Below are 24159 nucleotides of genomic sequence, written 5' to 3' on the forward strand. Positions count from 1 at the left end.
CAATAGAATGTACTTTGTCAGCAGAACAGGACTTTTTAAAAATGTAATTTATACTTTAAAACAAAGAATGGGGCACAAAATTAAGACCCTGGGCCAGAAGCATAGATGCACAGCTATAATCCCAGCTGCCCAAGAGGCTGAGGCCAGAGTATCACTTGAGCCCAGGATTTCGAGGCTGCAGAAAGCTATGATCATGCCTGTGGATAGCCACTGCACTCCAGCCTGAGCAACATAGTGAGACCCTGTCTTTTTAAAAAAAAAAAAGAAAAAAAAAAAAAAGGACCCAGTCTCTTTAAAAAAAGGAAAGAAAGAAAGAAAGGTCAGCTGGGCGCGAAAGCTCATGCCTGTAATCCCAGCATTTTGGGAGGCTGAGGCGGGCAGATTGCCTGAGGTCAGGAGTTCGAAACCAGTTGGACCAACATGGTGAAACCCTGTCTACTAAAAATAGAAAAAAAGTAGCCGGGCGTGGTGGTATGTACCTGTAATCCCAGCTTCTCCGGCAGGAGTATCACTTGAACCTGGGAGGCGGAGGTTGCAATGAGCCAAGATAGCGCCACTGCACTCCAGCCTGGGCAACAGAGTAAGATTCCATCTCAAAAAAAAAAGAAAAGAAAGAAAAAAATAGTAAGGCCCATACACTGACTGAAAGTTCCACAGTGGTCAAAAGCTAGTTGCCCATAAAGAAAGCCTATTTCACATTTTATAGTTGGGGGCTCTTTTCATCAACCACCACTAAAAGGAAATGCATGGCCCTTTTAATATCATGCAGTGCAGCAGAATTCAGCTCTCCCTGTTGCTGGGGGGGTCTTGTTTGTATACATTTAAAAAGAAGCACTTCATCTCACATCTTGGTTTATATCACAGATCAGCTCAGGCACTGTAATTTTCCCAAAAAAGTATTAAATGCATCCTCAGCAAAAACTGGAACCGTGTTTTTTTAACATTAGGCCTTATGTTTGGCATGATACCTGACATGCCCGTCTTGTGTTTATTTAAAATAACTAAAGAGTGGGTGGGGCGTGGTAGGAAAATATGTTTTTGGTTACAACGTGTTTACCTCAAAATCCACTGTTCAGCAACAGAGGCCTGGGAGGATCTGGAGAAACAAAAACAATAGCCTTCATTTCCTTCACTGCACCCTCCCACCCTGCATGCATTCTGGAATTGTGCAAAGAAGAAAGTCCGGTAGGAGGAATAGCGTTGACCAAGGACCTGCAGCTGAATTTCAGGTCTGGGGGCGGGGGAGCCATGTTACGTTACAGGGCGGCCTGTGTTGAAGACTGCTGGCCTCAGCGCCGAAGGGAGCATTCACTGGCCGGGATCTGGAGATGTCCTCTGTGAAAGTGCATTAAGGCAACCCTAAGGATTAAAAGCAACTCCTGACATGCCTATAAAAACGGCAGTGGCTAAACGTAATCCGGCTTTTCATTGTTTTACAAGGCAATCCAGGCTGCTGTTTCCATGAATCTTCCCGGGTTTGCTTGTCTCTTTGCATTCCCCAACTAGCACTGCTATTTCCAAAATGCTCTAAGACAAACTGCTGTACTAAGGCCAAAGATGACAACCTCAGGGCACATCATACAGTATTTCAAACTGAACCTGAGTTAAATGTGCCCCAAAGCGTCAAGGCTGCCCAGGCTGGGCAGGGGTTGGCCCTCCTGTGCCTCCCAGGGGGTCAGGGCTCTGCCCCCCTACACCCCCGCTTACAGCCTGTGCGTCACCACCGGGGGCCGGAGGATGCCGAGGGCGGGGCGCGGGCGACGGGGGCTCCGCCCCGGGGCGGGGCGCGGCGACCGGGCGCGGCGGGCTCCCTCGGGGTCCCAGCGGGCCGGCACTCGGCGGCCGCGGCGCAATGGAGGCGCCGGCCGAGTTGCTGGCCGCCCTGCCTGCGCTGGCCACTGCGCTGGCCCTTCTGCTCGCCTGGCTGCTGGTGCGACGTGGGGCGGCCGCGAGCCCGGAGCCTGCCTGCACGCCCCCGGAACCCGCGCCCCCGGCCGAGGCCACCAGGGCCCCGGCGCCGTCCTGCCCCTGCGCCCCCGAGCCGGCGGCCGCGCCCGCGGGGCCAGAGGAGCCTGGGGAGCCCGCGGGGCCGGGGGAGCCCGGGGAGCCTGCGGGACCGGGGGAGCCCGAAGGGCCAGGGGATCCCGCGGCGGCGCCAGCGGAGGCGGAGGAGCAGGCGGCGGAGGCGAGGCAGGTACGCACCGGGGCCCCTGCGGCCCTCTCCCCACCCCCGGGGCTCCAGCCCCCGCTGCCGTTCCCCGCCAAGCCAGGGAGCGGGACCGCAGCCTCCAGCCCAGGCTGCCCCCGGGAAGCGCAGAACTCTCGGCCCACAGGAAATGCAGGTCCCGCCATGCTAAGCCGCAGGCCCGCAAAGTCGCCGCCCTCCCCCAGAAAGTGTGGCGAGGGGCGACCCCGAAGGAGTTTGTTTGGAGGTGTTTTGCTCTCCCCTCACCTCGGCCTCTCCCAGCCCAGGGCGTGCTCCGCAGCTGCTGGCTCCCAGGCCTTGCGACCGGGACTTGGAATTTTGCTCCACACCCACCTCTGACCCCTCCCGCCCACCGGTTCCCAAATCCACGTGCCTACGGCTTATTTCAAGGCCTGCCATGAGAGTTATCTTTCGTTTAAAAAGTAGTACTTTCGGGGGGCGAGGGAGGAAAGCTGGCTTTTCTTTTTCAGTCAATTTGAAGTCAGGATTTCAGAGTCAGTGCTGTGGTGTTTTGTGAAGCCCGTAGGCTGAGACTGAAAGAAAAGGCACCCGAGCCCAGCAGTTCTTTTTATTGTCCTTTTAAGCTACACATCTCTTAACACCCTCCTACCCCCACTCCCCCGGGTTGTAGGTAAGCTGGGCCTGGAGTGAAGATGCAGGATAAAGCCCTCCTGGAACACCAGTGAGCACCCCAAAGCGGCCCTCCCTGCCTCTGCCCCAGGCCTCCCACCATGCTGTCGGTCAGCTCGGCCCTGGCCACCCTGTCCTGCCTGTGGATATCAGGAGAGGAATCGGATTTCCCTCATCCACTCATCCTCGTCCCTACACTCTAGACTGGAAAGCTGTGTGCTCATGTTCCCAGGAGTTCACCACGCTTGGCTGGTCCAGGCCACCGCCATGGTCTCCAGTCGGATTGTAATCCCTTGTTCTTACCCCTGAGCTCCTTTTGTTGGAAGGGAGGAGAGCCGGGATGCGCGTTGTCTGCGTGCCTACGTGCCCACTCTGTCCTGTGCTGGACACAATGGTTTACCCTGGAGAGAAGCCCTTCGGGGAGGAGGAGGCAGCCAGGCTGTGCTCAGAGGCATTTCTCTTTGCTGAGTAAGTGCGCCAGACCCCATCTGAGCAGGCGCTTTGCTTGACAAGTGGGTGACTAATTGTGTCATTAGAGAGGATTCTAACCAGCCCGTTTAATGGGGTGGGGGGTCGAGGGGCAGGCCCTACCGTTCTTGCTTGAGGTGGGCTTGCAGACCTCACCGGGTGATGGTGGAGGGGGGCGGTTTGGACATGTGCTGACCTGTTGTGTTTGCTCCCATATTTGGGATTCCTGCCTCCATCGAGGTCTCGCGGGAGCAGGAGAGGCCTTTAGACAGTTCTGGAGCCGTCATGCACCCTCAGTCAGTCAGCCCTGGCCTTACAGGGCTGTCCCTTTATCACCCACACCAGGCTCTGGACTGCAGTGCAGAATGTCCTTTAGCAGCGCCCTGTCTTATCTCAATCCTGTGGGGCACGACGCTTAAAGAACTTTTTACAAGGCTTTCGGCTCTCAGCACATGATACCTACAGGAATAGGTTCATTGGTGTTTAAATAGGGCCCCTCGCATAATTTTCCTCTGTCTGGGCGAATGCACATCCTCTGAGGCTGAATGGGTGCTCTGAAGGACAAGGCAGTACGGGGGTTCACATGCCAGCCAGCCCCCATGACATAGGTGCCAGTGAGGATGACTTGAAGCTTGTGTTTGTCCTCCCGGTAAAGCACCCTCCAGAGGGAACCCACCCAACAGGAGAATTCAATTGAAGTTAGTGTCCTTCCCCTTTGGGCTCCAGTCCCCAGGCCTTCCTGAGCTGGCCAAAGCTCCCCCAAAACTCCTGCCTGCAAACATTAAGCCAGGTGCTGTGGGGACACAGATACTGTGTCATCCCACCCACTCCCAGTGGTGGCATTACTTAAGAAGCTGCTTAGAAATTGTCTTAATGAGCTTCAAGTCAGTGACAAGTAAAAAAAAAAAAGAAGGAAAAGAAATTGTCCTGAAGTGTACTCCAGCATTTCCAAGAGCTTCCAGTGCTTTCTTCTGATGATCACACTGCTGGGGCTTGGAGGACAGATCAGGAAAAAGGCCCCCTGGGGAAGACAACTCAAATCGGGGTTGGGAAGTGGGGCGATGCCCTCTGCCAGCCTCCTTCTTCCTCCCTCCCTCCCTCCCTAAGCAAACCCCATCAACAGCAAGGGAGGAGGGTAACACCACCTGCTGTTAGCTCGGAAGTCACTGCCCTGGGGAGCAGCGTGTAACTTACCTCTCCCCTCCCTCTTCATTTTCCATTAACTGCTTCCTTTCTAATCCAGTCCTCTCCCTTCCCAAAGATGCCTGGGCTGGCTGGGGCAGCTGCTGCCACCGACTACAAAGCTGATTATTGAGAGGATCTCTCACCCCGGGAAGCAGCCTTCAGCTGCTGTTGGGGATCACTTAGGAGCGTCCCCTAGGTGCACGGTACCCTCTTTGGCCAAGGACAAAGTAGTGGGGAGGGGCCACTGTAGGCTGAGACCCTGAAAGTGGACCAAAGAAATGGGGATGAGATCAGTGCAGCCTCCCCAGGGCAGCACAGGCCAGGGCAGGGAGGCTGAGGAGAAGCAGAAAGATACTGCTGGAACCTCTTTTTTTTTCTCTCCTAAGGATTAGCGAGGGGTGGGCTGTGAGGAAGCATTACAGGCAAGTGCTGTTCACACAAAGAATCATGAGCCAACGAAGTCAAGAACAAGAGCTGGCCTCTTTTCAGGCCAGGACTCGGGGCTTTCTTGGTGCTCTTGTGTAGGTTGGGGTTTTAGGATTGCCAGGCCTCTTACCTAATGGAGTTGTGGATTCGAGCAAGACTGGATGGTTGGATTCCCAAACAGTGGTCATTGGCAAAGCGTCAAGGGTCATTTGAATAGCACTAGAGTTAAATCTCTTGTCTGTGCCAGGACTCAAGTATCTCGGCACTTGGGGCCTATCTCTGCTCAAAGACAGACTAGAGGCCAGGCATGATGGCTGAACCCCGTAATCCCAACATTTTGGGAGGCTGAGGCGGGAGGATCACCTGAGGTCAGGAGTTCAAGACCAGCCTGGCCAACATGGCAAAACCCTGTCTCTACTAAAAATACAGAAATTAGCCAGGCATGGTGGTGGGCGCCTGTAATCCCAGCTACTTGGGAAGCTGAGGCAGGAGAATCACTTGAACCCAGGAGGCTGAGGTTGCAGTTGAGCCAAGATTGTGCCATTGCATTCCAGCCTGGCGACAGAGCGAGACTCTGTCTCAAAAAAAAAAAAAAGACAAGAGTAGGGACTTCCTGCAAGGCAGTGGGCCGGTGTCATGCACAGAGAGACTCTTCTAGATTTAATTGGGATTTAGGAGATTAAAGCAATATGACACATAAATACAATCTTGATCCTTGATTGGATTCTCGATCAGGGATGGGAGTAGGGAGCTATAAAAGACATACTAGAGATAATTGAGACATTTTTTAAATAAATGGGTGTGTTAGGTAAGCTTATTGAATCAACGCTGAATATTTTGTGTACAATACCGGCAGATGGCTGTGTAAACAATGTCCTTATCCTTAGGAAGATGCACGCTGAAACATTTTGGGATGACATGTCATGATTCAAATAGTTACAGGCACATTCACACACACAGTGTGGGTGTGTATGGAGAGAGAGAGAATGCAAAGATGGCAAAATGTTAACAACTGGTGAATCTAGGTGTAGGGTGTATGGTATTCATTGTATTATTCTTTCAACTTTTCTGTAGGTTTGGAATTTTCCAAAAGACAATGTTGAAACAAAGAAGCCCAGTGGGAAATTTCTTGGGAAAGGGGTTGGTTTTTTAGCCACTCTGGTGGTGGTGGTCTGAGTGGGTAGCACAGCCTCCATCCATCTGTCTTCACCATGTGACTTGGCCCTGGTCCCCTGAAGTCATCCTGCTGTCAGGTCCACCTGTGTCCTCTGCCCTCACCAACCTGTTCACCGTAGGTGTGGGCTCTGGAAGCTGCGGAGACCCCAGCCTTCCCAGAATGACCCAGGAGCGGGTGAACTTCCCCATCATTTGTCCTGCGTTTGTGATGGCAGTGTGGGCCTTTGTGATGGCAGTGTGGTCCTACTTTGTGTTCTCTTAGCAAAATCTCAGAAGCCAAGTAGTGGAGGGCCAAGCAGATATTTGCCAGTTGTTTATATCACTTTAGGTCCTTGTCTTTAAGCAGCTTAGGCTAATATATCAAAATACCACAGACTGGGTTGCTTAAACAACAGGCATTATTTCCTACACTTTTGGAGGCTGGGAAGTCCAAGATGAGGTATTGGCAGATTCTGGTTTTGGTGAGGGCTCTCTTTTTGACTTGCAGACAGCCACCTTCTTGCTGTACTTTCACATGCCAGAGAGAGAGGAATGTCTCTTCCTCTTCTTATCAGGGCCCTCATAGCATCGTAGGGGCGCCACCATCGTGACCTCATCTAAATCTCACCTCCCAAAGGCCCCCACCTCCAAATACCATCACACTGGGGGTTAAGACTTCAACAGATGGATTTGTAGGGGACACAAATATTTAGTCCAGAACAGGCCCAGCGACTTACTGGGGAAAAAAACTAGAAATAATCCAAATGTTCATTAATTAGCACATTGGATTCATTAGCAAGTTAGTATGAAATAAGTAAAAAGGTAGAACGTAAAATATTGCATTCACAATAATTATAATGATATAGAGCAAATGAATAGAAGATGCCTTGGAGGGCTGTCAGTGGACTTCTATATTCAGTAGTTCCAGTGGGTATTTTTTTGTAAAGTTGTTTGAGCGCATAACTTAATTTTTTTCCACATATGAAAGAAGTCCAGGGGCTTTCCTAATAGCTAAACTTTGTTCTTTCAGAGAGAGAGAGTCTTGGTTACAGACTCATGTCAGCTAGAATTTTCTGCTTAGCAAGGAGTACGTTTTTAAAGAATATGTCTTGAGAAAAAAGCCAGCTAGCTTTGGAGAGCTACAAATGAAATGGTGAGCATGCAAACAGTTTCTGTTTTGTAGCCCTGCTCTTTCCCAGTCAGTCCAAACCACAGTGTGGGAGGAGGGAGACCAGCCTGGGCCTCTGGTGGACAGCCTTCCGGAGAAATGCCAGATCCCTGATGGTAAGGAGTATTTCTGAAACAACCTGCATTTGGCCACACTGGGTTTGCCACTGTTAAGGACAGATGTATGGAACAGGACGAGGAGATCAGGTTCAGAAGCCCCTTCTCTAAGGGGGCCTCATGCAAAGCTCTTTCCAGCATTCTTTTTTTGTTTTTGAAATGGAGTTTTGCTCTTGTCACAAAGGAGTGCAGTGGTGCAATCTCAGTTCACTGCAACCTCCACCTCCCGGGTTCCAGCAATATTCCTGCCTCAGCCTCACGAGTAGCTGGCATTACAGGCATGCACCACTGTTTGGCTAATTTTTGTATTTTTAGTAGAGATGAGGTTTTACCATGTTGGCCAGGCTGGTCTTGAACTCCTGGCCTCAAATGATCCTCCTGCTTTGGCCTCCCAGAGTGCTGGGATGACAGGCGTGAGCCATCACGCCCAGCCCTGTTTTCGGCATTCTTACTGCTTGCTGCTTGGTCAAAAGACTGGAAAGGGCCAAGCGCAGTAGCACTTTGGGAGGCCAAGGCGGGAGGATCACTTGAGTTGTGGCAGTAGAGGCTGCAGTGAGCTGTGAAAGCACCACTGCACTCCAGTCTGGGTAGCAAGACCCTGTTTCAAAAAAAAGAAAAAACTGAAAAGGAAGCTGGAGGGTGCTGCAGCAGTCATTCTAGTCATTGTGTCCCTCGCTGCGGGGCGGTAGAAGCGATGCTGTTTTCTTTTTCTTTTTTTCTTTTTTTTTTTGGAGACAGAGTCTCCCTCTGTTGCCCAGGCTGGAGTGCAATGGTGCAATCTCAGCTCACTGCAACCTCTGCCTCCTGGGTTCACATGATCCTCCTGCTTGCCTCAGCCTCCTGAGTAGCTGGGGTTACAGGTGGCCACCACCACGCCCAGCTATGATGCTGTTTTCTGGACACAGGGTTACATTGGCTAAAAAATGGCTACATGAGATTTAATGGCTCAGAGAAAACCCATTGCAGGATTCATGGAACTTATCTTCAAATGTTGCCTCTGAATTGCCGTAGGACTTACAGAAGTGATTGTCCACTTTCCAGGCATCAGTCAGCTCCAGTTTTTCTGTTTGGTTTTTTCAATGTGTTCTTTTTTTTTTTTTTTTTTTTTTTTGACCTAGGGCCTCGGCTGGTCCAGTGGTGTTGGGTTATCAGAATTTGTTGACATTAGTGTCACTAAACTTGATATACAACCCCCTACTGCTAAAGTTAACTGGCTTTAAAAAAAAAAAACCAGGTTCTCACTCTGTCGCCCAGGCTGGAGTGCAGTGGCACAGTCTCAGTTCACTGCAACCTCTGCCTGCTAGGCTCAAGCCATCCTCCTACCTCAGCCTCCTGAGTAGCTGGGACCACAGGCACGCACCACTACGCCTGGATAAATTTTGTATTTTTTGTAGAGATGGGGTTTCACCATGTTGCCCAGGTTGGTCTCAAAGTGCTGAGCTCCAGCAATCTGCCAACCGCTGCCTCCCAAAGTGCTGGGATTACAGGTGCGAGCCACTGCGCTCAACCCTTCAGCTCCAGTTTTGTGGCCTGTGTATGTGTGTATTTAATGTTTTCAAGTGAGGACTCCTTGCACACATTTATAACCCGCTGACCAACCTGACGTCTGGGTGAGACAACCCTGGCAGATTCTCAGCAAGGGCCTTGTGTGATGACCTTGGTATTAATCGTTTTTCTCCTGGTCTGATTCTTATTTGCTGAGGACTCAGAGTCTGAGATAAATCTCGCTGTTTTGAAACAAGGTCTGGTTCTGTCACCCAGGCTGCAGTGCCGTGGTGCAATCTCAGCTCACTGCAACTTCCACCTCCTGGGCTCAAGCCGTCCTCCCACCTTAAGAGAAGAAAATGCCACCAGCTCAGTGGGGTTCTGCTGGAGATCTACTATGGAGTAGCAAACCCCACTCCATAGTCAAGTCAGCTGTTAGCCTTTCATGAAGTTCTTCCTATGGTGAGGGCTCCTCAAGATGTGTGTGTGTGTGTGTGTGTGTGTGTGTGTGTGTTAAGAGGGAGTCTCGCTCTGTCACCCTGGCTGGAGTGCAGTGGCGCAGTCTCAGCTCACTGCAACCTACACCTCCCAGGTTCCAGCGATTCTTCTGCCTCAGGCTCCCAAGTAGCTGGGATTACAGGCGCCTACCACCACGTCCAGCTAATTTTTGTATTTTTAGTAGAGACAAGGTTTCGCGGGTTACAGGCCAGGCTGGCCTCAAACTCCTGCCCTCAAGCGATGCACTTGCCTTGGCCTCCCAAAGTACTGGGATTACAGGCGTGAGCCACTGCACCCGGCCCTCAAGAGATTTTAAAAACTGACCACCTGCCTTCTTCTTCTTTTATTTGTTTATTTAGAGAACCAGGCTGAGGTGCATTGGCGCAATCATAGGTCACTGCAGCCTTGACCTCTTGGGCTCAAGTGGTCCTCATGCCTCAGCCTCCTGAATAGCTGGGACTGCAGGTGCACACCACCACACCCAGCTAATTTTTTAACTTTTTGTAGAGATGGTGTCTTGCTGTGTTGCCCAGGCCTGGTCTCGAACTCCTGGCCTCAGTTCAGCCTCGTGCCTCTGCCTCCTGAGGCTCTGGGATTACAGATGTGAACTGCTGTGCCCAACCCTTATCTTCTGTTACTATATTTAAAGCTGGTCGTGGTCAAAATTGTTCAACCTGGTTTTCTCCAATAAAATTACACCATTTTCTCCAACCCTCTTCCATCAGATTTTATTCATCTCTTAGTTTTCTTCTCTGTCATATATTTTCTCTATCCCAAAATGTAGCGCCTAGAATTCGACCTGATATTCCCTGACAGGGGTTGCGGAGAGTACAGATTGCTGCCCAAGAGTGTTTTGTCTTTTTTTTTTTTTTTTCCTTTTTGTGGAGAACGGGGTCTCGCTATATTACCCAGGCAGGTCTCGAACTCCTGGGCTCAAGCTGTCCTCACCGCCCGGGCCCCAAGAGTGTTTTGTTGTTGTTGTTGTTTTCCTTTTTTGTTTTTTAAATGAAGCTTTTGATGTCCTCTAAATCTTCTTTGTAGGAACTTGCCAAAAACTGTTAATCTGATAGGATTGAATCTGGCATGCTCCAGTCATCTGAGCAAGAGAGTTTGTTTAGGGCTTGTGAATGTGCCCTTGATTGGGATGTGAGGTTGGAATGCAGAACGACGCTTTTGGTCTGGACATTGGAACACAGCGGTCGGCCCTAGGCGGGGGTGGGGGCCCAGATGGGGTCATGCTCCTTGCAGAAACAGTGATCCGGTCTCTCCCCAGACACCCCCACCCGCAACACACTCCCTCCTTGTCAGCTGCTTCCCCAGCACACTCTTTGCCCTGCTAGAAGAGCTCATGCCCATACTATCAACTGCAGGACTCCTGGACCAGGCCCGCCTTGCTGCCTTCCAGAACACACCTGCCGCCCCATCCTCCTGATCAACAGCTAATGGTGCCCACATCTATACGCCCAGCTCTCGCCTCCCCTGAGCTCCCTGGCCCCTGGCTTGTCTATGTGCACCTCAGCCCAGCACGCTGACCAGTGTCTCATTTCTGCTGCCCGCACCCGGCATTTCTCATCTCATCCCAGACCCACCCCCAACGCTCAGCTGCTCAGCCCAAAGGCCCAGGCTCGTCCTTGTCGTCCTGCCTCCCTCTCGCCCTGAAGACCTGCTGTCTGCAGTTCTGCTCACCTCTCTCCAGAGTGTGTCCCGAGAGCAGCCCTCCCTCCTCCCATCTTTCTGGCGCCTGCTTCCGTGGCTGTTCGGTGACCTCCTCACTGGCCTCCCTGTTTCCCATCCTCCCCACCCCTGCCAGGCTCTCCCAGCAACCAGCATGACCTTCCTAGCACAGACAGCACCCCCAGCAGCCCCTGTTCACAGCCCTCCACGTGCAATTCCGAACGTCCCACAGCCCCAGGCCCGGGAGCGCCCTGCCTACTCGGCCTCTACTCCCAGCCCTCTGCGGCCACAGATTCCTTTCTGGTGCTTAGACCTGCCAGCCCTGCATCCACGTCAGGACCCTGCCCAGCACACCCCTCCCTGCCTGAGCCTCCACGCAATCAGTCCTCACCTCTCTCCCCTCCATGTCCTTGCCCCAGTGAGCGGATGTAAAGTACCCCGCCCCCCGCCCACTCTCTCTCCAGTGCATCGTCGCGTTTGGCTTTCTTCATAGCCCTTCGTCCGGTCTGAGGTCATCTTTTATTTCAGTGCGCGTTGTCTGCCGCAGTGGAACGCCTGCTCTGGAGAGCAGGGCCCTTGCCCGCCACATCCCAGCTCCTGCAACAGGCCCGCACGCAGTAGGCACCTGTTGAATAAATACACCGCAATGCCACAAAAAGAAAGAACGGAAATGGCAGGGCCTGTCTCATTGTCTCCCACCTGGGGCAGCAGGAAGGCATCTTGCTTCTCTCCCTGCCCAGGCCTCTAGCCCAGTGCTCTGCACAGCCGCCTGCAGTTCTTGCCCTCGAGCTGTGTGTTACACCTCAGAGAGGAAGACTGCTCGGTAAGGTAGTGAGTTCCCTGTGCCGGAAGTGTTCAAACAGAGATGGATACCAGCAGTTCATCCCAGGTTCCCTCAGCAAGTGTTTTTCCTTAGGCGGAAGCCACATTAGGTCAGTGGTTTTCCAACATTTTCTAAAACACTGGATCCTGGCCGTGTCCAGTGGCTCATGCCTGTAATCCCAGCACTTTGGGAGGCTGAGGCGAGCAGATCACCTGAAGTCAGGAGTTCGAGACCAGCCTGGCCAACATGGCAAAACCCAGTCTGTACTAAAAATACAAAAAGCCAGGTGTGGTGGCGCATGCCTGTAATCCCTACTTGGGACTAATCAGCTACTTGGGAGGCTGAGGCGGGAAAATCGCTTGAACCCAGGAGGCAGAGGTTGCAGTGAGCCAAGATTGTGCCACTGCACTCCAGCCTGGGTGACGGAGTGAGACTCCGTCTCAAAAGTAAATAAATAAAAAATAATAATAAAACACTGGATCCCTTCTTGCCTCTTCAGTGTCACATGGAAGCCCAGGACATAAAGCAAAAACAGAGCTGCTCTGGGTGGCAGTCTAGGCTCCTTCTACTCTGTCCGCTCCTCCTTGCAGCAGTCTCTGCAAACCTAGAGTAGAGTTAAAGGGCCTCCAAATCAGGTCCTGTGACCTTGGGGGACCCCTGCCCAGACAGAGGAAGGAGAGGGGTGCAGAGGTGAATGTGGAAGGACAGCCTCATGGTTCCTGAGGCCATGGTGCAAACAACACCCCGAGTCCCAGCCCACCACCCCCACCTAGTGGCACCCCCGGTTCTTAGCCGTCAAGGAGAGAGACCTGACCTAATCTGATGGCAGGAGAATCTGGAAGTAGAACTTGGAGAAACAGAGATTATTATATTGAAATTGAACAAGGTTGGGCAATGTAGGCAGGTGGCATGGGTTTTGAGCAGGAAAAGCATTATGAAGCTAGCATTTGAAGATACTCTTAAAGCTGGATGAGGGCTGGGTGTGGTGGCTCATGCATGTAATCCCAGCACTTTGGGAGGTTGAGGCAGGAGAATGGCTTGAGCCCAGGACTTTGAGACCACCCTGAGCAACATAGTGAGACCCAATCTCTTCAAAAAATAAGAAAACTAGCTGGGAGTTGTGGCACACGCCTGTGATCCCAGCTACTTAGGAGGCTGATGGTGGAGGATTGCTTAAGCCCAGGGAGGTTGAGGCTGCAGTGAGCCATGATTGAAACACACACTGCAGCCTGGGATACAGAATGAGACCATCTCCCAAAAAAGGATGAATTGGAGGAGAGCAGATGTAGGTGCCACATGAAGTCATCGAGTAGTTGTAGCAGGAGAACAGAGAATAAAGGGGTGAAGCCAGAAGCCTGTTGGAATGAAGGGGAGACTCTAGAATTCAGAATAGATGGGAAGTCAGTGCCGGGCACGGTGACTCATGCCTGTAATCCCAGCACTTTGGGAGGCCGAGGCGGGCGGATCACTTGAGGTCAGGAGTTTGAGACCAGCCTGGCCAATATGGCAAAGCCCTGTCTACTAAAAATACAAAAATTAGCTAGGGGTGGTGTACTCGGGAGGCTAAGGCAGGAGAATCTCTTGAACCCGGGAGGCAGAGGTTGCAGTGAGCAGAGATCGCACCACTGCATCCCTGCCTGGGCAACAGAGCGAAACTCTATCTCAAAAGAAAGAAAAAAAAAAGGAAGGAGATCAGGTTGGAATCAACATTCCCAGGCCATGTTAAGGTGTCAGAGATGCTGTGGCTGCCAAGAAAAACTGGACAAGTGAGAGGGGTTCAGTTTGAGACTTGGGTTACTAGGTTCTGGACAGAAGTTCCTGGGACATGTCTCATCCAGTTGCAAATATGGATTTAGAGAGTGGAGCCTGCGTGTCCCCAGCCTGGAGTTGTAGTTTGGAGGAGGAGATGGCTGAGTTGTTTTGCTAGGTGTGGAGGAACAGTGGTGACCCCTGCCCCAGCCTGTCCTCCCTGCCCACCACCAAGCCCCCAGAGCTGATGCCAGCTGGGCTTTGCTGCTCGCCCTGCAGCTGGTGCTCCCCCTGCCCCCATTGCAAAAGATGAGCAGCCAGTTGGCTAATGGAGTCCTTCTGGAAGGAGTGAGAGCATTGTCAGGCACTCTGGAGGCAGCCCTGGGCCTGGCCCATTCTGGGGTGAGGGAGGCCTTTTGTGGCCTTCCTGTTATTTCCGTCCTTGCCTGCTGCAGGCAGGGGAGGGACAGATGCCCTCTTGGGAGTTAGGAATGGCCTGCCTCCTGGAGCCACTGTCCTCTAAAGTCATTCTGGATTAGCCAGTGGGATTGGTGCAGCACAGCAGGCAGCAGCTCTGGTGGCCACAGGGCCACAACAGACCCTCTTTGCACTGCCCTATAGCAGAACCATCTCCTTGGGCAGCTGACACACAGACAGAAATCTGTCTCTATCACTCTCTGTCTCTCTGTTAGTGTTTCTCTCTCTCTCTCCCCACCCCACTTCTCTTATCTAGCCCTCTCTTCTCTTGCCTCCCACCTCCCCTCTCTCCCTCTCCCGACTTCAGCACTTTGCGTCACGCTTGAATCAGTTTGAATCAGCCAGGGCAGCCATAAATGGCAGCGTGCAGCCTGCAGAGCATGAGTGTGGTTCACTGTCTCTCCCAGCTACTGCAGCCTGGCCGGGCCCCTCAGCTTGGCCTCCGGGGCACCCTGGTCCTAGGCTCCTGACACTGGGGAGGCTGTCAGGAGGCACGTCCCCTTTGCCTTCCCCCTCCTGCCTCCACCTCCTCCATGGGAGGGAAAAGCTAAATTAGAAAATTATCCCAGAACATGACATTAAAACGTGGTCTCTATTCAGTCATAAAATGCTGAGGCTCTGGTCAGTGAAGTGATGGAGCTTTGTGGCTCAGCCCAGCCTGCCCTGGGGACCAACCAGCTGCCTGTCTCAGTTCACTCTTCCCATGAAATGGATTGACTTTCATCAGAAACATGATGTATTCGTTTGCCAGGGCTGCTACAACAAAACGCCACAGACTGGGCACCTCCAGCAACAGACGTTTCTTTTCCCAGAGTTCTGCAGACTGGAGGGCCAAGTTCAAGGTGTCCGCAAGTTTGGGTCCTCCTAAGCCCTGTCCCCCTGGCTTGCAGTTGGCCTCCTTCTCTGCCTCCTCACATGGTCTTTCCTCTGTGCACTCACAACCCTTGTGTCTCTGTGTGTGTTCCAGTTTCCTCTTATAAGGAAGCAGTCCTTGGGTGAGGCCCACCCTAATGGCCTCATTCTAACCTAATCACCTCTTTAAAGGCCGTGTTTCCCAATAGAGTCAGGCTGAGAGGTAGTTGGGGCTAAGGCTTCAGCATATGAATTGGGGCGTGAAACACAGTTTAGCCCATGAGCTGAGTAGCCTGAACACTCCTGGGACCAAGGGCATGGACAGGAACTCCGCAGTGATGAAGGCCTTGGGTGAGGTTTGAGTCAGCGCTCGAGCAGCTGCTCTGTTCCGTTTCCTTTAAGACCCCAGGAAGAATCAGCTGCATACTCTGTTGGGTTCCTGCTGCCTCCAGGAAATGATCCTGGTTGCACCCAGCATGGCACAGCTGCCTCGTGGTGGGAAGGACTCAGACCATGAGACCCTGGAGAGATTGCCTTTGGCCGGCCACACCTTTACTGATTCATTCAGCGCTGAGCTGAAGACCAGATGCCTTTAGCATCGCAGTGTGGGCCTTTACCATCTCTCCCCTGAGCTCCGTACCCTCTTCTCATAGTTCCTCCTGCCTCTTCTCTTGCCCCTATTGCGATCCTCCCACCTCAGTCTCCCAAGTGTGCTCTCATTCTGTTTGTCCCTATTTATTTTTTTGTTTGTTAAAAAATTTTGTATTGATACCTGTTTTTTATTTTTATTTATTTTTTTAGAGGCAGGGTCTCCCTCTGTCACTCAGTTGGAGTGCAGTAACACCATCATAGCTCACTGCAGCCTCAAACTCCTGGACTCAAGCGATCCTCCCACCTCAGCCTCCCAAGTGCCTGGGGCTACAAGCACATGCCACCACCCCCGCTAATTTGTTAACTTTTTGTAGAGATGGGGGTCTCACTTCATTGCCCAGGTCGGTCTCAAACTCCTGGCCTCAAGCGACCCTCCCACCTCGGCCTCCCAAAGTACTGGCATTACAGGTGTGAGCCACTGCGCCCAGCCTTGTTTGTCCCTATTTGAAAGCTTCAAGTGGTTTCTCACTTCCTGAAGAATGAAACCAAATGCTTTAGTGTCTTGTATACGATCTCTGTGGTTGCAGACCCTGCGTTTCTACGCAGTTTGTTTGTTTGTTTGTTTGTTTGTTTCTTTCTTTCTTTCTTTCTTTCTTTCTTTTTCTTTCTTTCTTTCTCTTTCTTTCTTTCTTTCTTTTCTTTCCTTCTTTCCTTCTTTCCTTCTTTCCTTTCTTTCCTTTCTTTCTTTTCTTTCTTTTTGTATTTTTAGTAGAGACAGGGTTTCACTGTGTTAGCCAGGATGGTCTCGATCTCCTGACCTCGCGATCCACCCACCTCGGCCTCCCAAAGTGCTGGGATTACAGACAAGAGCCACCGCACCTGACCTCTTCCTTTTTTTCTTTTTGAGACAGAGTCACGCTCTGTCACCCAGGCTGGAGTGCAGTGGCACAATCTCGGCTTACTGCAACCTCTGCCTCCCGGGTTAAAGAGATTCTCCTGCCTCAGCCTCCCGAGTAGCTGGGATTACAGGCATGCACCACCACGCCCCGCTAATTTTTGTATTTTTTTAGTAGAGAAGCGCGGGGGGGGGGGGTCTCACCATGTTGGCCAAGCTGGTCTCGAACTCCTGGCCTCAAATGATCCACCTGCCTTAGTCTCCCAAAGTGCTGGGATTACAGGCAATGAGCCACCACACCTAGCCTCTGCACACTATTTCTGACCATGTCACACCCACCCTGCCATCGTACCCAAGTCTGTGGAGTCACTGGAAGAGCCGAGGTGTTCCGTGCCTCCATGCCTTTACATGGGCTATACACTCCGCCCAGATGCCCTTCTCTCTGCATCTGCCTGGCAAGCCCATCTTGGACCCAGCGTGACTTTCTCATCCACTCTAAGGCCTTGCCTGCTCCCCGCAGGCACAGCTGAGCTCCCTTTCCTCCAGGCCCCCACCGTGCACATTCCTGAAAACATAGCTGCAAACTTGAATGTGCCAAAGCGGAAGGAAAGACAGACATGCCATGAGGGAGGCACGAAGGTGAAATCCTTAGTGCCAGCTCTCTGTTGGGCACAGCCTTAGACAATGGAGCTCTGGTATTTCGCATGAGGTTTTGCTTTATCCCTTCCCATCCCATTGCACACACACCTGAGGCTGAAGAGCCACCCCTTGCAGAAGGGTTTGTGTCTTTGTCTCCATTGCACTGCGTCTGAAACCGGCACTTCTTACTACTGGACTTAGCACTTTCACTTTTCTATTGTGTACACACTTTTATAAAATCAGGGCAAAATGAAATCAACACTGGTGTTTTTTTTGTTTTGCTTTTGAGATGGAGTTTCGCTCTTGTCGCCCAGGCTGGAATGCAATGGCGTGATCTTGGCTCACTGCAACCCCCGCCTCCCAGGTTCAAGCGATTCTCCTGACTCAGCTTCCCAAGTAGCTGGGATTACAGGCGCCTGCCACCACACCCAGCTAATTTTTTAGTAGACACAGGGTTTCACTTTGTTGGCCAGGCTGGTCTCGAACTCCTGACCTCAGGGAATCCACCCACCTCAGCCTCCCAAAGTGCTGGGATTACAGACATGAGCCACCGTGCCCGGCCCCCATTATTTTTTTAAAAAGTAAAACACAGCCGAGAGCAGGGAGGCTGAGGCAGGCAGATCCCTTGGGCCCAGGAGTTCAAGACTAGCCTGGGCAACATGGCAAAACTTCATCTATACCAAAAATAAACAAATTAGCCAAGCTTCGTGGCCTGTGTCTGTAGTCCCGGGTACTAGGAAAGCTGTGGTAGGAGGATTGACGGAGCCTGGAAGGTCAAGGATGCAGTGAGCTGAGATGGCATCACTGTAACCCCAGCCTGGGTGACAGTAAGACCCGGTCTCAGTAATAACAATAATAATAATTGGAATTCGTTCAGTTATTATTAGTATAGTCTCTAAAAGCCTAACAAGTTACCCAGGTAAAAGAATGTTATTTCCAGTAGAAGCCCAGGTGTGAGGCTCTGGGATGCCTCCATGGGGTGCAGTTTGATAACCACTCTGAAAAAAAACATTCCATGGCTATCCAACCCTTGATCTCGGTGGAGCTGAAATTTGATGCAGGCAAATTTGAGATGTTCTTGGCATACAAAGGGTGAATATGGTGAGTGGTGGACAGGAGAGGTGTCAGTGGATGGTGGACACGGTGGTCCAGGGACTGTGGGAGTTGGAATGGAGCGGCTCTTAGGCAGGGTGGAACGGCCTCAAGACAAGCACACAGTGGGAAGGGGCCTCTCCAATGAGCCTCTCCACCCGGGCCCACTCTAGGCCGCTCACTGCTCTGGGCCCAGAGGGTCCTTGTCCCCCAAGCAGAAATTGGGCTCCTGGGCCTATGCCCTTGCCCATCCAGATAAGTAGATGGAAGGGGGAGGGTTTGACTGCCCCAGCTGGGGCCACAGGATTCAAGGGACAACTTCCAAAAGAATAGGGGATTTCTGCACAGACAAAAAACAAAATAAATGGCCAATTCAGCAGTGTTTTCAAACTTTTTTTTTATTAGGTGTCACTATAAGAAAGAAATTTTAAATTACCTCCTGTATATAAAGTCACACAACTACACCAGAAGTTTTTTGTTGTGTTGTTATTTTGTTTTCTTTTGTTTGAGACAGGCTTTCACTCTTTCACCTAGGCTGGAGTGCAGTGGTGTGATCTCGGCTCACTACAGCCTTGACCTCCTGGGCTCAAGTGATCCTCCCACCTCAGCCTCAGCTGGGACCACAGACACATCCCACCATGCCCAGCTAATTTTTGTAGAAATGAGGTTTTGGCCGGGCCCAGTGGCTCACGCCTGTAATCCCAGCACTTTGGGAGGCCTAGGCGGGCGGATCACAAGGTCAGGAGATTGAGACCATCCTGGCTAACACGGTGAAACCCTGTCTCTACTAAAAATACAAAAAAAAAAAAAAAAAAAACCAGGCGTGGTGGTGGGCGCCTGTAGTCCCAGCTACTCAGGAGGCTGAGGTGTGAACCTGGGAGGCGGAGCTTGCAGTGAGCCGAGGTTGCACCACTACACTCCAGCCTGGGCGACAGAGCAAGACTCCATCTCAAAAAAGGAGAAATGAGGTTTTGACATGTTGCCCAAGGCGGTCTCAAACTCCTGTGCTCAAGCAATCCACTTACCTCAGCCTCCCAAAGTGCTGGGATTACAGGCGTGAGCCACAGCGCCCAGCCTCGTCTTCTGTTTCATTCTGGGATACAGGGGTGTCCCCAGAGTCTTAGTGCAGTTTTAATAACTTCAGACATTTAAATGTACAAACCTACAAAACATCAGTTGAATATTTGCTTATTTAAGTTTCTTTTCCACTTAGTTTCCTGACGTCAAGTGCTAGATTTTTCATTTTAATTCTCTGCATGTGCCAGTGGCTGGATGGACAGGCAGGCAAAGGAGCCCTTACCTGGGTTAATTGACCTCCCTTGAGGTCAGTGGCCTGATTGACCTCCCTTGAGGTCACATGTGCACCAAATCCAGTTCTTTAGAACATGGTGAGGCTGGAATCACCAGTGTTATCTTTTTTTTTTTTTTTTTTTTTTTTTTTTTTTTTTGAGACGGAGTCTCGCTCTGTCGCCCAGGCTGGAGTGCGGTGGCGCAATCTCGGCTCACTGCAAGCTCCGCCTCCCGGGTTCACGCCATTCTCCTGCCTCAGCCTCCCGAGGAGCTGGGACTACAGGCGCCCGCCACTGCGCCCGGCTAGTTTTTTCTATTTTTAGTAGAGACGGGGTTTCACCATGGTCTCGATCTCCTAACCTTGTGATCCGCCCGCCTCGGCCTCCCAAAGTGCTGGGATTACAGGCGTGAGCCACCGCGCCCGGCTAGGTGTTATCTTTTCTCGTTGCTGACCAACAGTCGGTAAAAGTTTTTTCGAAGTTTGAAAACCAACTAGAGCAATGTATCGCACTGGGGGGGTATTGTAAGAATCTGAGTAAGAAATATCAAGGTATTTTAAATGTAAATAACCTTTCAAATGTCATTTTTTTGTACATTTGTAGCATCTATACTTCTGAAGTTATTAAAGCTTCAAACTTCACCAAGACTTTGGTAGCCCTTTTTTTCCCCCCCCCCCCACAATACTAGTAAGGCCTTCTCATTTGCTTTCCTGACCCAGCAATGGGTCACGACCACAGCTTTTTAAAAATCAGACTTCCAGGCCGGGTGTGGTGGCTCACACCTGTAATCACAGCACTTTGGGAGGCCAAGACGGGCGGATCACCTGAGGTCGGGAGTTCAAGACAAGCCTTACCAACATGGAGAAACCCCATCTCTACTAAAAATACAAAAATTAACCGGGTGTGGTGGCACATGCCTGTAGTCCCAGCTACTCGGGAGGCTGAGGCTGGAGAATTGCTTGAACCCGGGAGGTGGAGGTTGCAGTGAGCCAAGATTGCACCATTGCACTCCAACCTGGGCAGCAAGAGCAAAACTCCATCTCAAAAAAGAAAAAAAAAATCAAACTTCCAAAGACAAGTACAGTTTCGTGTGTGTGTGTGTGTGTGTGTGTGTGTGTGCGCGCGCGCGAGACAAGGTCTCATTCATGCCCAGGCTGGAGTGCAGTGGCACCCCCGTGGCTTACTACAGCCTCAACCTCTTGGGACCCAGTGACCCTCCTGCCTTGGCCTCTCAAAGTGCTGTGATTACAGGTGTGAGCCTCTCTGCCTGGCCCAAAATCTAAATGTATACCAGCCTCTCTCTGGTCAGGAGGGCTTGGGCACGCCAGCTGATACCGGGTCCTCTGGGGATACAGATCTGCCCCGGCTCATGGACTCCTCGCCCTGGATTGCAATTATTTGTTTGTCTTTCCTACTGGACCACGAGCTCCATAAGGCAGGGACTGTGCTCATTGTTGCTGTTGTTTATCATTTAATCTTTGTGTCCCTTGCACATAATAGGAGAACTGGCCTCCTGTCTATTCTTGATATTGGGCTTATTTCTGGGGCCCTGCCCTGAATAGGTCAGTGGCTATTTGTCAGTCATTAAAGAAAGACATCAACCATGAGAAAAACCAACTGTTTTTCTGTCCATGCACATAACACTCCACAGAACCCTTCACTTCTGATACCGAATATGCAGGCAGCCTCACCCCTACAACCAGCGCATTCTCCAGCCACCCAGACGCCAAGTGTGTATCCTCCACTTCAACCCTGACCCTAACTCCCCGGAATCAGGGCAGACCCCACAGGTCAGGGCCCAGTCCCACAGACTGCCCCCCACTTCAGGGGCCCATCACACGTATCAGGTCCCCTCGTTCCTCACACTTTGGTCCTACTTGGCTACAACTCAGGGGTTCCACGAACCCCTCCTCAAGTTCAGTACTTGCTATGGCATCCCACAGAGCTCAGGGAAACGCTTATGTTAACTGGTTTATTAGAAAGGAAATGATAAAGGCTACAGATGAACAGCCAGATGGAGGTACCTAAGTAGAGTAAGGTCCAGTAGGTAATGGATGCAGCAGCTTCTGTCCTCATGGAGTTGGGGTATGCCATCCTCCTTGCACAGGAATGCATTCAGCAGCCTGGAAGCTCTCCAAACCCTATAGGGATGTTGACGGAGGCCTCATCACATAGGTGTCATTGATTCTTAACTCAGTCTCCAGCTCCTCTCCAGTCTCTGGAGGAAGCTGGGTGGGGGCAGGGCTGAAAGTTCCAAGCTTCTCATTGCAGCTTGATCTCTCTGGTGATCAGCCCACCCAGGAGCCCATCCGGAGTCACCTCATTAGAACAAAAGACACTCCTATCACCCAGGAAATTCCAACGGATTTAGGAGCTCTGTGCCAGGGACTGAGATCAAAACCAAATGTTAGAACAAAACATGCTCCTAGCACCCCTGTAACTTAGGAAATTCAAGGGATTTAGGAGCTCAGTGTCAGGGCTGGGCATGGTAGCATGCACCTGTGATCCCACTCCAGAGGCAGAGGCAGAGGCAGGAGGATCGCTGAGCCCTGGAGGTCGAGACTGCAGTGAGCTGTGATTGCACCACTGCACTCCAGTCTGGGTGACAGAGCAAGACCCTGTCTCAAAAGACAAACAGACAAAATAAAAACTGTGTCAAGAACTGGGGGCAGAAACCAAATATATATATATATGTATATATGATGTTACGGTCATTCTTTCTACTTTTTTTTTCCAAGTGATCCTTCTGCCTCTGCCTCCTGAGTAGGTGGGATCACAGGTGCGTGCCACCTATGCACGGCTAATTTTTAAATTTTTAGTAGAGTCGAGGTGCGTACTATGTTGCCAGGCTGGTCTCGAACTTCTGGGCTCAAGCCGCCCTCCCACCTGAGCCTCCCAGAGTGCTGAGATTGCAGGCATGAGCCCCCACACCTGGCCTCTTACTTTTTCTTTTTTTTCCCCCTCTTTTTTAGAATATATAAGAAAATAAAGAAAAAATGGGGTCTTTGGATCTCACTGTCCAAAGACGCCATTAGCATTTTAAAAATATATTCAGTCATTCATGCATATTAATGGAAAGTCCAAATTATACTGAAATGTATAAGATGGAAAGGAAAAGCTGCCCCCATTCTCCTCTCCCGAGAGGTAGCCACTGCTGACGGTTTCTCGTGCGCCCTTCCAGAAAACAAACCTCTTCTCTGCATTTTCGAGCACATGCATCCCCTTCCACTTTGCCACTTACAGCAAGATGACTGTGCTGCTCACGTGGGACTGCTGCTTGCATTTTTCCCTCAATGTATCTTGATGCACTTTTCACATCAGTACCTATCAACGCCTCCTTTTTTTTTTTTTTTTTTTTTTTTCCTTTTTTTAAGATGGAGTCTTGCTGTGTCACCCAGACTGGAGTGCAATGGCACAATCTCGGCTCCCTGCAACCTCTGCCTCCTGGGTTTAAGTGATTCTCCTGCCTCAACCTCCCGAGTAGCTGGAATTAAAGGCACCTGCTACAATACCTGGCTAATTTTTTTGTGTTTTCAGTAGAAACAGGGTTTTGCCATGTTGGCCAGGCTGGTCTCGAACTCCCAACCTCAGGTGATCCACCCACCTCGGCCTCCCAAAGTTCTGGGATTACAGGCATGAGCCACTGTGCCCAGCCCCCAATTCTGTCTTTTCAACTGCACGCTGTCAGAGTCATTATATAAAAATCCTGATGGACACTTCTCCAGTCTGGAGCAGATCCCTAGAAGTGAGTTTGCTGTGTCAAATGGAGTGGCTCCTCTTCCTGCCCTCTGAAGAGGCCTACCTACCCCAACCTCAGCCACAAAGATACTTTGCTGTGCAAAATTTGGGAAATGTCAGGACACCCAAGCACCACTTCGCCATAGACAGCACTGAGTCTCTGTGTACAAACTGCTAAACGGGGAAGAGACCCTGTCACCTGCGCAGCTCCCCCCAGGTGGCATTTTGTGTAGTCAAGAAAGTCCCTCAAGCCAGGCACAGTGGCTCACTCCTGTAATCCCAACACTTTGGGCGACTGAGGCAGGTGAATCACCTGAGGTCAGAGGTTCGAGACCAGCCTGGCAAACATGGCAACACGCCATCTCTACTAAAAACACAAAAAAATTAGCAGGGCTTGGGTGGCGGGCTCCCATAATCCCAGCTACTCGGGAGGCTGAGGCAGGAGAATCACTTAAACCCAGGAGGCAGAGGTTGCAGTGAGCTGAGATCGCGCCACTGCACGCCAGCCTGGGCAACAAGAGCCAAAACTCTGTCTCAAAAAAAAACTCAGAAAAAAACAAAAAATAAACAAAAAGTCACTCAGAGGAGCTCAAGGTCCCTCTGGGTTTGCCACTTCCGACCCGCCATGGGGCTTGTAAAACCTTTGCCTCCCAGCACAGCTCCATGTTTTGTCAGGAGCCTCCCTGTGAGCTGCCAGTGCTGGCTGGGCTCCATGGATCAGCTGGGGCTACCCATTCATTCATTTCCACATCTACCCACTGGGCTTCCAAGTTGAAGTTCCTGGGGCCCCGTGTCCCCTCCCCACGACCTTCAATCCCACAGAGCCCATGGGCACGGCACGTCGCTCTCATCCTCTGACATTCCTGCAAGCTGAAGTCACTTCTTCCTTCCACCAAGGCCATCCCGGGCCATTCCTCCGATCATCTGTTTATTGTGTCTCTGTGTGGGAGAGAACTGGCTGAAGAGGTGGGGCTCCAGTTTTGGAACATGGACACTGAGAGAG

The 24159-nt window shown here is 51.3% G+C and overlaps 1 protein-coding gene across 6 annotated transcripts in view; it reads left to right on the forward strand.

Annotated features, from left to right (window-relative positions):
- The first annotated feature begins 1784 nt into the window (after nt 1-1784).
- Nucleotides 1785-24159, forward strand: part of MXRA7 (matrix remodeling associated 7) — a 34831-nt gene continuing 12456 nt past the window's right edge. For 2 of the 6 annotated variants that reach the window (XM_008011628.3, XM_037993922.2), the window contains exon 1: nt 1785-2194. In XM_008011628.3, coding sequence (XP_008009819.2) covers nt 1853-2194 — 342 coding nt within the window. In that variant the 5' untranslated portion in view covers nt 1785-1852. The remainder of the gene's footprint in view (nt 2195-24159) is intronic. The other 4 variants (XM_008011627.3, XM_008011629.3, XM_037993923.2 and 1 more) reach the window with 3 other exon arrangements.

The sequence above is a fragment of the Chlorocebus sabaeus genome, chromosome 16 (genome assembly GCF_047675955.1).
Source record: "Chlorocebus sabaeus isolate Y175 chromosome 16, mChlSab1.0.hap1, whole genome shotgun sequence".
In the NCBI taxonomy this organism is placed as follows: domain Eukaryota; kingdom Metazoa; phylum Chordata; class Mammalia; order Primates; family Cercopithecidae; genus Chlorocebus; species Chlorocebus sabaeus.